This window comes from Pristiophorus japonicus, chromosome 9, assembly GCF_044704955.1.
Source record: "Pristiophorus japonicus isolate sPriJap1 chromosome 9, sPriJap1.hap1, whole genome shotgun sequence".
Classification (NCBI taxonomy): domain Eukaryota; kingdom Metazoa; phylum Chordata; class Chondrichthyes; family Pristiophoridae; genus Pristiophorus; species Pristiophorus japonicus.
In genome coordinates, this window is record NC_091985.1 from 100,264,538 (window position 1) to 100,277,473 (window position 12,936).

The 12,936-nt window shown below is 40.8% G+C and overlaps 1 protein-coding gene across 7 annotated transcripts in view; it reads left to right on the plus strand.

Moving 5' to 3' along the window:
- Positions 1-571: 571 nt before the first annotated feature.
- papolg (poly(A) polymerase gamma) overlaps positions 572-12,936 on the plus strand; it is a 62,033-nt gene continuing 49,668 nt past the window's right edge. For 4 of the 7 annotated variants that reach the window (XR_011595026.1, XM_070889614.1, XM_070889618.1 and 1 more), the window contains exons 1-7: positions 572-737; positions 1,397-1,459; positions 7,070-7,240; positions 7,328-7,394; positions 8,450-8,531; positions 8,652-8,761; positions 11,662-11,715. Coding sequence is in view for 6 of the 7 variants with exons in the window: in XM_070889614.1 (XP_070745715.1) it covers positions 721-737; positions 1,397-1,459; positions 7,070-7,240; positions 7,328-7,394; positions 8,450-8,531; positions 8,652-8,761; positions 11,662-11,715 (564 nt within the window). In the remaining variant the exon portion in view is untranslated. The remainder of the gene's footprint in view (positions 738-1,396; positions 1,460-7,069; positions 7,241-7,327; positions 7,395-8,449; positions 8,532-8,651; positions 8,762-11,661; positions 11,716-12,936) is intronic. The other 3 variants (XM_070889616.1, XM_070889617.1, XM_070889619.1) reach the window with 2 other exon arrangements.

Below are 12,936 nucleotides of genomic sequence, written 5' to 3' on the forward strand. Positions count from 1 at the left end.
GTCAATGTGCACACAGCATGGTACCACAAACAGTAATAAGATAAATGATCAGATAATCTATTTTTAGTGATGTTGGATAATGTTTGTCAGAACAGCTTACTTACTCTCCTTTAAATAGTGCCATGAGATCTTTTACAACCACCTGAGAGCAGACACAGCCTTAGTTTCATGTTGCATTGCAAAGATGGAATCTCCCAACAGTGCAGCACTTCCCAAGTACTGCACTGAAGTGTCAGCCTAGAATTTTGTGCTCAAGTCTTGAAACCACAACCGTCTGACTCACTGGCTGAGAGGTGACAATGCTACAATTGAGCCAGGGATAACACCTAAAATGGTGAGTTATCTTTACTCTTATAAATGCTGAGGGGGTTGCTTTGTATTTCCATACGTATTGCAATGCCCCATTTACACAATACAAATGACCCACTTGTACAAAATGACCCACCGTAACTTCATGCTCTGCTGGTGAGCAACGTCTGAAGGCGCGTGCCGGCACACGGCGCGCAATGTCGCGAGAGGTGGCGGGGGCGCGCACGCAGCGCGGAATGACGTGAGGCCCGGTGCATGCCGGGGCGGAGCCGGGCTGCTGGGCCGCCATGTTGGTGGTGGGTCGTTATTTATGAGATTTCAGGGGCGGCGGTGAAATAGTTACCGACCGGATCTTAAAACAGAGAAGAGAACGTCAATAAACAGGGAGGGGTAGCTGTCTGCCGCGAGGAGATGAAAGAAATGTCAGCGTAAGTGAGAGCGCTGTGAGTGCAGTGCGCGACGGTTTCCGGCTGGTTGTGAAGCGCCTCACCCCGCAGTCCGTGCCGACAGAGGAGGCCTCGCTCCCGGCTTCGTCTCTTCCTCATAGCGCGGGTCCGACTCCTCAACCGGCCGCCTGCCTGGGTGGTGGCTGTACATTCGGGAAAGCGAGCCCCTCCACCACTGGCGGGACCCGGCTGCGTGTGACTAGGCCTCGGCCTCTCCCTCCCTTCGCTGCACCGATAAGAAAGTAAATGCTGTTCAATGTGTTGCTCAGTTGTCCGCCGATGTGTGGCACCGTTTATCATCAGCTGTGTAATGAACACGATAACGTTCATGTGAAGTCTTTTAAAGTCATTTTAATAGAGTTTTGAAAACGTCGTTATTTGGTGCTCCCGGCTGTAAGTGTATTGATTATTTCTGAAGAGTATCTTAACTGTTGATCGCATTTGGAGTTATTTGGCTCGGCACCGTATGTGTGCTTTGTAAACAACTTGGTGGTGGTGGGGGGGGTGGGAGAATCTTTATAATTAACGTGGACAGCCTATCCGGCTTTGTTTTTACAGATTGAATAGCAACACTTTTATCTGCGTGGGAAATTAAACCTCTTATTTCATTGTTTTTTGATCTAAATACTTTATAACTACAGACTTATGATGTCCAGCGGCGGAGTTCTGTCTCCCGAATCTTTGACCGCACTACTAAATTCAGGGTTAGTATTTTTTATATTTCCAGGAAACACTAGCGATAGTTTATAAAGGAGGAATAATGTTTTTTTTTACATTTGCCCGCAGCATTGTGGAGAAAAATGTACCGAAATGTCAAATGTATATCTGACTTGGGATATCCAAATCTAAAGTCACAGACGCCAATGATTTTGTGACATTTTTCAGCTCAGTGGAACAAAAACGTGAACTGTAATCATGCTATGCTTAAGTTGAAACATATTCTGAAAAATCAAATTAAACAACCTGCTGTAAAAAGTTTGCATCCGCACTCGCAGCGCGTGGTGCAAATGCGCACTCTCAACTTGATTCTTTTTTCCAGCTCATTCATTTTAATAGTTGAGAAAATCATGGAATTCAAGTGCAATATGTGATTCCTTTTGTATGCGAAGAATGCATAAGTATAATTTTTATCTCATAGTAATGTTATTACTAGTACCTAATTTATTTACTTTTAAAATATGCTGGGTGGCAGCTGGTCTAGTTAAGTGAATTTTTTATTTTTTTTTGTGAAAACATGACTGGATTGAGCTGCCACAGCAGAAAATGTGGCTTCAGTTTACCGTTTTAGTTTTCTGAATTTTCCCTCCTTTTTTCATTTTAAATTTATCCCTGTTCCACCATTTTGCAAGTAGAATATATTGGCGATGTAGCCAAAATTAAGTGCCTGTTGCTGGAAAAGGATAAAAGTTTCTTCCTGACATCTTTCAGTGAATTACTCTGCTTTCAATAGATGTCTTTGTTGTATTCCTATTTACTTTTTTTTTTAAATGAAGAATTCACTGCCAAAAGTTTTGCTTTAGTGACACCAGTAAAATAGTCCTGTCTACAATGTGTGAGGCACATAGTTTTTAAAATCTGAAATACAGCCTAAATGATGACCAAGATACCAGAAAATGTTCAAGCATCTAATTCTATTTATACTATTACTGTGAGATTCTTTTTAGATTGCACTTATACAGCAGGTTTAACACCAATACCTCCTTTTTGAAGTTGCATCAGTGGGTGATGCTTCATTATACTGTAATGGCCATCTTTGCTTGTGATCTTAGAAATATGTGCAGAACTCTGTTCATCAGACTCTGACTGACAGTAAAATGTTTATTGCTGGAAAGTACTGGAGAAATTAATGGGACTGAAAGCCAATAAATCCCTTGGACCTGATGGCCTACATCCTAGGGTTTTGAAAGAGGTGGCTATAGAGATAGTGGATGCACTGGTTGTCATCTTGCAAAATTCCATTGATTCTAGAACGGTTCCCGCAGATTGGAAGGTAGCAAATGTAACCCCGCTATTTAAGAAAGGAGGGAGAGAGAAAACTGAACTACAGACCAGTTAGCCTGACATCAGTCGTAGGGAAAATGCTAGAATCTATTATTAAGGATGTGGTAACAGGGCACTCAGAAAATAATAATAGGATTGGGCAGAGTCAACATGGATTTATGAAAGGGAAATCATGTTTGACACAGCTGCTTGAGGTTATAACTAGTAGATAATGGATAAGGGGGAACTACTGGATGTGGTGTATTTGGATTTTCAGAAGGCATTGTCTAAGAGATTATTTAAAAAAAATTAGGGCTCATGGGATTGGGGGTAATAGACTAGCATGGATTGAGGATTGGTTAACTGACGGAAAACAAAAAGTAGGAATGAGCGTGTCATTTTCAAGTTGGCAGGCTGTAACTAGTGGGGTCCTGCAAGGATTGGTGCTTGGGGCCCCAGCTACACACAATCTATATCAATGATTTGGATGAGGGGACCAAATGTCATGTATCCAAGTTTGCTGATGATCCAAAGCCAGGTGGGAATGTGAGGAGGATGCAAAGAGGCTTTAAGGTTATATAGACAGGCTAAGTGAATGGGCAAGAACATGGCAAATGGAAACCTCATAGAAACGTTTAAAATTCTGACGGGTTTAGACAGGTTAGATGCAGAAAGAATGTTCCCAATGTTGGGGAAGTCCAGAACCAGGGGTCACAGTCTGAGGATAAGGGGTAAGCCATTTAGGACCGAGATGAGGAGAAACTTCTTCACCCAGAGAGTGGTGAACCTGTGGAATTCTCTACCACAGAAAGTAGTTGAGGCCAATTCACTAAATATATTCAAAAGGGAGTTAGATGAAGTCCTTACTACTCGGGGGATCAAGGGTTATGGCGAGAAAGCAGGAAGGGGGTACTGAAGTTTCATGTTCAGCCATGAACTCATTGAATGGCGGTGCAGGCTAGAAGGGCTGAATGGCCTGCTCCTGCACCTATTTTCTATGTTTCTATGTTTCTATAATGTGGAGAAATGTGAAGCTATCCACTTTGGTAGGAAAAATAGAAAAGCAGAGTATTTTTTAAATGGTGAGAGATTGAGAAATGTTGGGGTTCAGAGGGACCTGGGTGTCCTTGTACATGAATCACTGAAAGTTAACATGCAGGAACAGCAAGCCATTAAGAAAGCAAATAGTATGTTGGCTTTTATTATAAGAGGATTTGAGTATGAGTAAAGACATCTTATTGCAATTATGTAAGGCCCTGGTGAGACCGCACCAGGAGTATTGTGCACAGTTTTGGTCTCCTTACAGAAGGAAGGATATATTTGCCATCAAGCGAGTGCAACAAAGGTTCACCAGACTGATTCCTAGGATGGGGGGGGGATTGTCCGATGAGAGATTCAATAGACTTGGCCTATATTCTTGAGTTTAGAAGAATGAGAGATGATCTCACTGAAACATACACAATTCTTACAGGGCTTGACTGGGTAGATGCAGGGAGGATTTTTCCTCTGGCTGGGGAGTCTAGAACCAGGGGTCACAGTGTCAGAATAAGGGGTTGGCCATTTAGGACTGAGATGAGGAGAAACTTCTTCACTCAGATGGTGGTGAATCTTTGGAATTCTCTACCTCAGCGGGCTGTGGAGGCTCAGTCTTTGAGAGTATTCAAGACAGGGCTAGATTTTAGAATATTAAGGGAATCAAAGGATATAGGGATAGTGCAGGAAAGTGGAGTTGAGGTAGAAGATCATCAGCCATGATCTTAAATGGCAGGCTCGTGGGGCCGAATGGCCTACTCCTGCTCCTAATATGTTCTTGTATAAGTAAGTGCCTATCCTTTTATATACTTTTCTGATTTTTTAAAAAGCTTAATGTAACAGGCAGTTGAACAGGTTTGTAACATTTAAAAGTTGGCTTTGCATTAGTTATGGTTGCAGGTCTTGCGCAGTCAGTGTCACTAATGTAAGTGGAACACTTCCCTGGGTCCGATGGCAATAGAAACCTACTTTTTCATAGATCTTTTGTTCTGCATCTGCCAATACAATCTCTCCCATTGGCTTTCTAAATGTGCTGAACTGGTCGTGTCTGTTGGTGTGCTTGAATTATGCTGAAAAATCGAGTTGCAGTTCACTTGTATAAGGACTCAGCTTAGTTTCAGGTTCCCAGCAACATCTGTCTGTCCCCACATAACCTATCAAGGTGCTGGCATATGGGAGTTGTGGATGTATGAAAAGCAAGCGTACAACAACAATAATTTGCATTTGTATAGCTTCTTTATCCAAAGCACTTGAGGTGCAATAAAAAAAATGGATGCCAAGCCAATGGAGAAGGGTGACCAAAGAGGTGAGTTTAATGGAGGCTATTGAAAATTATGGGCCATAGACAACTGAAAGCACAGGTGCTAATGGTGCTGTGGAGGGAGTAGAAAACACAAGTCAGAGGATCCAAGAGTTTGGAGTGGGGCAGGGGCTTCTAGGGCTGCAGATAGAGGTGTGAGACCTTGAAGGGATTTAAACACGGGGATACGAATTTTAACTTTGAGGTGTTGGAGGGCTAAGAGCCAATGTAGGTCAGCAAGGACAGGGTTGATGGGTGAGCTGGACTTGGTGCGACGTAGAATATGATGAGTTGAAGTTTGATCGTTTTTGGAAAGACGAAGTCCTCGTGGCTATGCTGTTGACTCTTGATGATAATAATATGAGAGATAAAAGCTATCCCACATTCTCACAGATCCAATCAGTTAATTGAGGTTGACACACTGCTGCTATCCATGTTTTCATTCTTTTGCTGTTTCCGTCTCCGCCCCAGTGGGCAGTCAGAGCACTGACTGACACCATGTGTTGCTTGCCATCTCTCATAATCAAGGTGATTTTCCTCATTGCTGACATCGCTGTTGCATAGCTTAAAAGTTCTGCTTTAGCATGTCTTATTTCTTTAGCTGCCATGATCCATGCACATAATCTGTAGCAGCTCACATCCATTTTGGTATTCTGAAGTCTTCCATGTGGACAGCCTGTCCTGACCAGTGCAGTTTTACCCTTATTGGCATAGTCTCAATGCAGATGGTGGTCTTGACACATTCAAAAGTAGTCAGTTGGTAAATTTGTCCTGCCACTTGTGCATGTTACCTCTTTTGATTATTGGAGGTAGAATTGCTGAATCTGATGACTGCAATGCTGTCTCATTCCTCAGTTCATTCTCCAAAGGCAAGAACATGAGATTGGCAAATTCTAGAATGCAGTCCATGAACATCAATGGAGAATCTCTGGCAATTCTTCACCTTGTAGCACAACACTGCTGGAGCCTGGATCTGTGGGATTGCTACCTCTGTAGTTCTATGCAGGATATCTCTGAGTATTATCAAAGTTTAGTGTTAATGTTACAGTAAATGCATACTTTGAAAGGAGTTTGTTTTAACACAGCCAGGAACTTTGCACTGAAGATTTGAGAACCCTGGAAGAAATCTGTTATTCAATGTGTTGTTAATTGTAATGACTTGGATTGAAAGATGTAATTCCCATGGAGGGGTGAAACTATGGCAAAATGTATTCAAAATGCTTGGCAGTGAAGGGAGAGAATACTGCTCGTCAAAAGCAGCACTGCCAAAGTGTGAGATATAAACAGTATGTGACTGTATAAGTGGGAGTGAGGGATCTTGAGAATAGGTTTATGAGCATTTTAAAATAAGTCTAGCACTTCGAGTTATCTAGTCTTTCCAGTGGTCGCAATTTTGTTTTTCATATCATAGGCAGTCCCTCGGGACTCTTAGCAAGAGTTCTTAGGTGGCTGTACAGTCCAATACAAGAACCACAGTTTCTGTCACAGGTGGGACAGATAGTTGTTGAAGGAAAGGGTGGGCAGGGAGCCTGGTTTGCTGCATGCTCTTTCCGCTGCCTGCGCTTGATTTCTGCATGCTCTCGGTGATGATACTCGAGGAGCTCAGTGCCCTCCTGAATGCACTTCCTCCACTTCGGGCGGTCTATGGCCAAGGACTCGCAGGTGTCAGTGGGGATGTCGCACTTTATTAGGAAGGCTTTGAGTTTTTATTTTATAAGTAAATGCCTGATTTGTGATATTGGTAGGACTCCCTTTAGAGGCAGTCTATCAATCTTTTGACAAAGACTTTGGAGCAGTAATAAATGAAGTAATTCTTTCAGAAATTTAAGCTACATGGAGTTTGTAATAAGTGCTGAATATCATTTTTTGTATAGATAAGATGTTGCTACTTTTGCCCATATTGACTTGGGTCTCCAGTATATTGCTGCTTTCAACATCCTTTCAGTTTGAGTTTTGTTGAGATCACTGTACAATATGTAATGTATTTTGCTTCCTGTTACAGCAATAGTGTTATGCTGGGGCCCCAGCCTCAGCAGTCTCAGAAGCATTATGGCATCACTTCTCCAATTAGCCTTGCCTATCCCAAAGATGTAGATGATATTTCTACTCAGAGGTTGATTGAAGCCTTGAAACCATTTGGAGTATTTGAAGAGGAAGATGAATTAAACCACAGGTGGTAATACTGTAACAGTTTTTTATATACTATTTTACCATTGGGATTCCTATTGAACAATTTTAATGGTCTTTTTTCATGTTTCAGATTAGTTGTTTTGGGTAAATTGAACAATTTGGTTAAAGAATGGATAGCAGAAATCAGCGAAACAAAGGTAAAACTACTTGTGTTGCTTAAACTGAAATATTTTGTAACTTCAGAATTTTGTATGTTGTGGATATCTTGCTAATATTGCAATAGTACTTTAATATTCTTTTCAAGGAAATCCTCGGATCAGTGTTGTAGCTAATGCTGTTGTATTTTTATTTCTGATTTCCAACATCTGCAATATTTTGCTTTTGTAATGCTGTTGTATACTCACCATTTAAAAATAAAAATTTGATACAAGTACAACCTACAGTAAATATAATTCTCAAAATAGGTGGAGTTTTCACTCTAAAATAGCAATTCGGGTCTTGTAATGGAAGCTGTGTTCAGCTTTGATAGTTTTTAGCAGCTGCTTCCACAAATATTTACCATGAGTAAATTAAATGTTTGGGGTTTTTTTTGCTCAGTTGAGTGCAAACTAAATTTTAGACATTTTGATTTAAAGTAGTTTTGAGAGCTAATGCTTTTTTCCCTGATCTTAATTTACGTCTCAGTAAATGGATAGTTTATTATGGGGAACAATTTAAGGAGCAGCTTGTTCATTCTGTAGTACTTGTTTAAGAGGATAATTTGGATAATTAATGTTTAGGTTAATAAACTTTTAATTAAAGGGCTTCTATTGTGATTTATATATTTTTAGAATGGTTAATTTATTTATGCTCCAAATGGGTTTACTTAGAAGTTTAAGCATCCAATTTTGATAACGTAGGTTATTCTGAAGTAGAATAAGATCAGCCATGACCTTGTTGAATTGTGGAACAGGCTCGAGGGGCTGAATGGCCTACTACTATTGTATAGAATTGGAGAAGCATGTAGAACTTGTTTTTAAAAAAAAAAATTCAAATCTTGTGCTTTGCAGAAAAGCTCCTGTAGTCTTTAAGAATTGCTTAAATGTATGTACATTTTCATGGAGGGTACAGATGTATTCGAACACAGCACTAAAGGATATTTGTGCATAGTTTATTTGCTAAGTGGGATGGGGGATTAAAATGCCTGCTTTCCTCTAAGAATGTAGCGAAGTGTAATGGCTCTTGTTTAACTGGTTTTAATTTTTATTCTCAGAATCTACCACCATCAGTTATAGTAAATGTTGGTGGAAAAATATTTACGTTTGGCTCATACAGACTAGGAGTGCATACAAAAGGTATGCTTGAATTAGATTTTTCTAATTAGTGTAATAGTACAAATTCTTTTTAATGTAATTTGTCAAACTTACTGACCTGAAAAATGTTGGCACTTTCTGGGGTGCCCAAATAACTTGCAGGTGCTGATATTGATGCACTATGTGTTGCTCCACGCCATGTAGAAAGGAGTGATTTCTTTCAATCCTTCTTTGAAAAGCTAAAGCAACAAGAAGGAATCAAGGACCTGCGGGTAATGTATTTCATATAAATATTGTACTAGTCAGCTCTTTCCAAACTGCTTTTTTAGGTTATTAGATTGATAATTGCACATTATTTGCATCCTTTACATTGTGTTTCTGCTTAATTATGATAGGCATGCTTTTAAATGCATGTGTTTGAATGCTCGGTCCTCATGTTCTAAAATTCCAACATTAGCAGCAGATTTATAGCCTCTACCTTTCGGTGTGACTATTTTAACTAAAATTTCTTGTATGCCTCAAAGTTGAAATGGAAGTTGGTAACTACTTTGTTTCTATTGTAGTAAAATTAGATGATCCAGTGTATTTTTAATGACTCTCTCTTTTCTCCGGCACCATCTCCATCCCTTTCAAAACTATTTTTTCTCCTCCCCCAGACCCATCTGCCCTTTCCAACTACTGCCCCATTTTTAATCTTTTTCTTTCTAAGGTTCTGAAACACTGCCTCCTACCTCTGGCAATTTCTAACATTCCCTGTATGAATCCCACAAATGACCTCTGACTGTTGTGCATTATTTTTCCATGGTGTTTGACACTCAACCACACCATCTTTGCCTTACCTCTCTTGTCCATCTCCATAGCATTGACCTTGCTTGGTGGAACTCCTACCCATCCAAACATAACCAGCAACTCCAGCAGTGGCTTCTTTCCCTGCCCCTGCAGTCATATCCAAACTTTCCGAAGGGTCTAGCCTTGGTCCCATCGTTTTCATTTACATGTTGCCCTCCCAACGGATGCAGTTGACTTCCAAATCTGTTGATGGCACCCAACTATATACCTCCATCAACCCATGCCCATCTTTGTGCAAATTTAGTCCTTGTCCAGCATGAAATTGTGGATGAGTCACAACTTGAGTTGCGTGTCAAAGACCAAAGCCATCAATTTCTGCCTCTGTCTTGAACTTCTTTCATTGTTGACTTCATCCTGATTTTCCAGTTGTTCACTCGGGCTGGATAGACCATGCAGAACCTCCCAAATATCCTCGTTGCTAACCTTTTTTGTTTCATCCTGCGTAAATTCTTAACTTATCCAAAACTCAACTGCCCGTATCCTGTGTTGTCAGCTACCGGCGTTCACAATTATTAAAGAGTAAATCGGATAGCAATTTCCAGCGTCCATGCATACGCAGTTAAAGGTGGAAATTAGGAAATTGCTGTCCAAGTTGCCCTGCTCCTGCAGAAGCTTCGCTCTCCCAATATAATGCCGAGAGACTCTGCATTCCAATAAATGAAGGACGTAACTTTGCAGTACTTGCCCACTAAATGTGCCAGAAAGAATTGGTGTTTGTCCATTCAAGTTTGTGAATTTCTAACTGCGTTAAGTTTTAATTACAGCCAAACCACTTCTCTGCCACTGGAAATTTACTTTTAAAAGTGGAGTCTCATTCCTTCAGAAATTATTATTGTTGGAGACTTTTTTTTAAATTTAATTTTTTGTCTCTTTTTTATCCCCCTCTTAATCCCATCTTTCTTTTCCTTTTTTATTTTGCTTTCTGTACATGATTTGACAGAGAATTAAATATTCCAACTCATGCTCCATGTCTCAGTAAGGATTTTTCAATCTGGTTGGTTGATTAAGGAGACGCACCATTTCTTGCCCTGTTCATACACATCCCAGATTCCCTATAGAGGGTGCCGTGCTGTTTTGACTCTGTAATTACCACAAGTCGCAGTGCAAAAGCCTACAAAGTCTGTGGGTATGTGTAATGAACAGCGAGTGCCATTCATTTGCTGCTGATTGTAAAATCCAGACCCATGACCTTGTCCATTATCTACATTCTCACTGGCTTGCATTGGCTCCCTGACTGTGCATTAAATTAAAAAAATCCTCCTTTAACCCAGGGACTAAATTTTTCTCCCTTTGTGGTGCTATCATTCATAATTAGCTACTATCGATGACCTTGTTCCGGCTGCGGCAGTTTTTGGACCCTTGGTGTACTCTTGCGGTATTCCTGTTGTGACCACTTGATGTAGCCAATTTCTTTTTGTTACAGCAAATTTGTATGCCTGTTCCATGCACTACCTGCTCTCCATCTTCTATTGGGGCCTCTTTTCAGCCTTCATAAGGCTCTGTCTATGGCCGTCTACTGAGGTGCTGATGGTCCTGGGTCTTTTCACTGTACTAACTTCTCTAATTCTGATGCTACCAAATCCTAGAACGTTATCCCTCCCTTACCTATATTGCCTCTAACTATGAGAAATGTGATAGGAGATCTGCTAGGGATATATTGGTATGTGTAGCTTATATAGGCCTTTTTGCACCTGGCCATTGGGAGAAATGTTGGTGTATTTTTTTTAATTAAATATTTGGGTTTAAAAATAATGTCTGGTATTCAGTTACTTCTGCAGCATTTTGATAAGTTGATATGGCATTCTATAGAAGCCAATTGGTACAAAAAAGTAGAAAATCATAGTTCTGCTAGTTGTACTTTTTGAACATGTTAATTGTGGAAATTGTAACCTGATGTAATTTTCCTTTTTCCTTCTCCCTCTTTCCTCTTTCCCTTCAAATAGTTATCTCTTTAAATCAGTTGAGCAAGTTTTAAAATAGCCATTTACTATAGCAACATCTTGTAAGATTAGGTTACAATGCTATTGGATTTAAATCCGTAATTGAAGTGCAGAATTTGAAATTGGTTGCCACACCTCTCTTACACATTAGCTAATTTTGATCAGTAAATCTATTTTTTGACGTGGGTGAAGGGACAGCCTGATCCCAATGTTTCAACGCACGCAACTCTGATTTCCAAGCCTTGTCCATACATAATGAAAAAATCGGAAGGGTGCCCAATTGTTATGAGATGGATCTAGACGAGGGTTGTGTTAACTTTTTTTAAAAAGTTAATCAGAATTAATGGTCCACGTCTCTTTGTTTTGTCCTTTTAATTTTGCAGGCTGTGGAAGATGCGTATGTTCCAGTTATTAAATTTGAACTTGATAACATTGAGGTAAGACTGTTCTTGGCAGTCTAATTGCACCTATTAGTAAGAAAATGCAGTTTTTTTTTCTCTAGTATTTATCAAAATGATAGTTTCTATTGCATAGATGTATGAAATGTTGGCTTTTGTTGCCCCTGGTCCAAGCCAGAGTCTCGAACTGGGATGTTCAGTACTTGAGCACGGCTCTGGATGACGTGTATGCCCATTTATCCTTGCGAGAGACACCATTGCTCCAGTCAATCTATTCTCCAATTGCACAATGGAGGCCACAAACTCTTTAGTGAAGGGCAAATCTGTGGTGGATTTAGCAGCAAACTATGGGGCTGAAATTTATCATCGCACGAAACAGGTCGCACTTTCCGCTGCTGAAGTGTTTTTTCCGTCGCTTCGGATGAAGTCGCATTTTTCGGTAAATTCAGCTTTGTCGGGTTTTTTTTTAAGCGGACCAGAAGTCTGTCATAATGGAGGCATAAGTGGGACGGTAAGTACTCTAGAGGGGCGGAAGTGGAGGCAGGACGGAGTCTCCACTGTTGTCAATCACAGCAGAGTGGAGATGATGTCATGACGCGTGTGCTGGGCCACCAGGGAAGGTTTCGGCCAGACCAGTGGTCTGGCACACAAGAGGGTGTGCCAGGCTACCTGTTGGCGGCCCGGCCAAACTTTTATTTATAATATATATGGCGGCCACGGCAGTGGGCCCTCACCTTGAAGGGCCACCGCGCTGCTATGGCTCACAGACTGAAAGCAAGGTGCACCGACAGAAGAAGCTGTCGGGGGCACTGCATGGCAGATTAGAGATATATTTGGAGGTAAATTTTGCTGGAGGTATGGAAGATCGGCTGTGTGCCTTTTGATGACGCACTTGGGAAGCAGCGGGGCGGAAGTGGGGACCATCAGAAAAATCCCCGAGTTGAATTTTGCTGGTGGCGTTCATTGGACCAGAAGTCGGCGGCCGCTCGACTCCACTGTCTGGCCGCTGCTTTCTGGCAATAAGAGGCCTTTTTGGGAGCTGAATTTTGGCCCCTATGCTTCTGAATTCTGCGTAGAAATGCAAGTTTCAAAAGCTGCAGGTATATTTTTTTTATAAAACATAAATAATGTTATACCCTGGTATTTCTGGGAGAATTTCAGTTAGATTAACTAATTCCAAATTTTCAGCAATTTCCTCTTCTCGAAACCACTACAGATATTTGCTTAAATTACAATATCATGGTGATGTATATCTCTTAA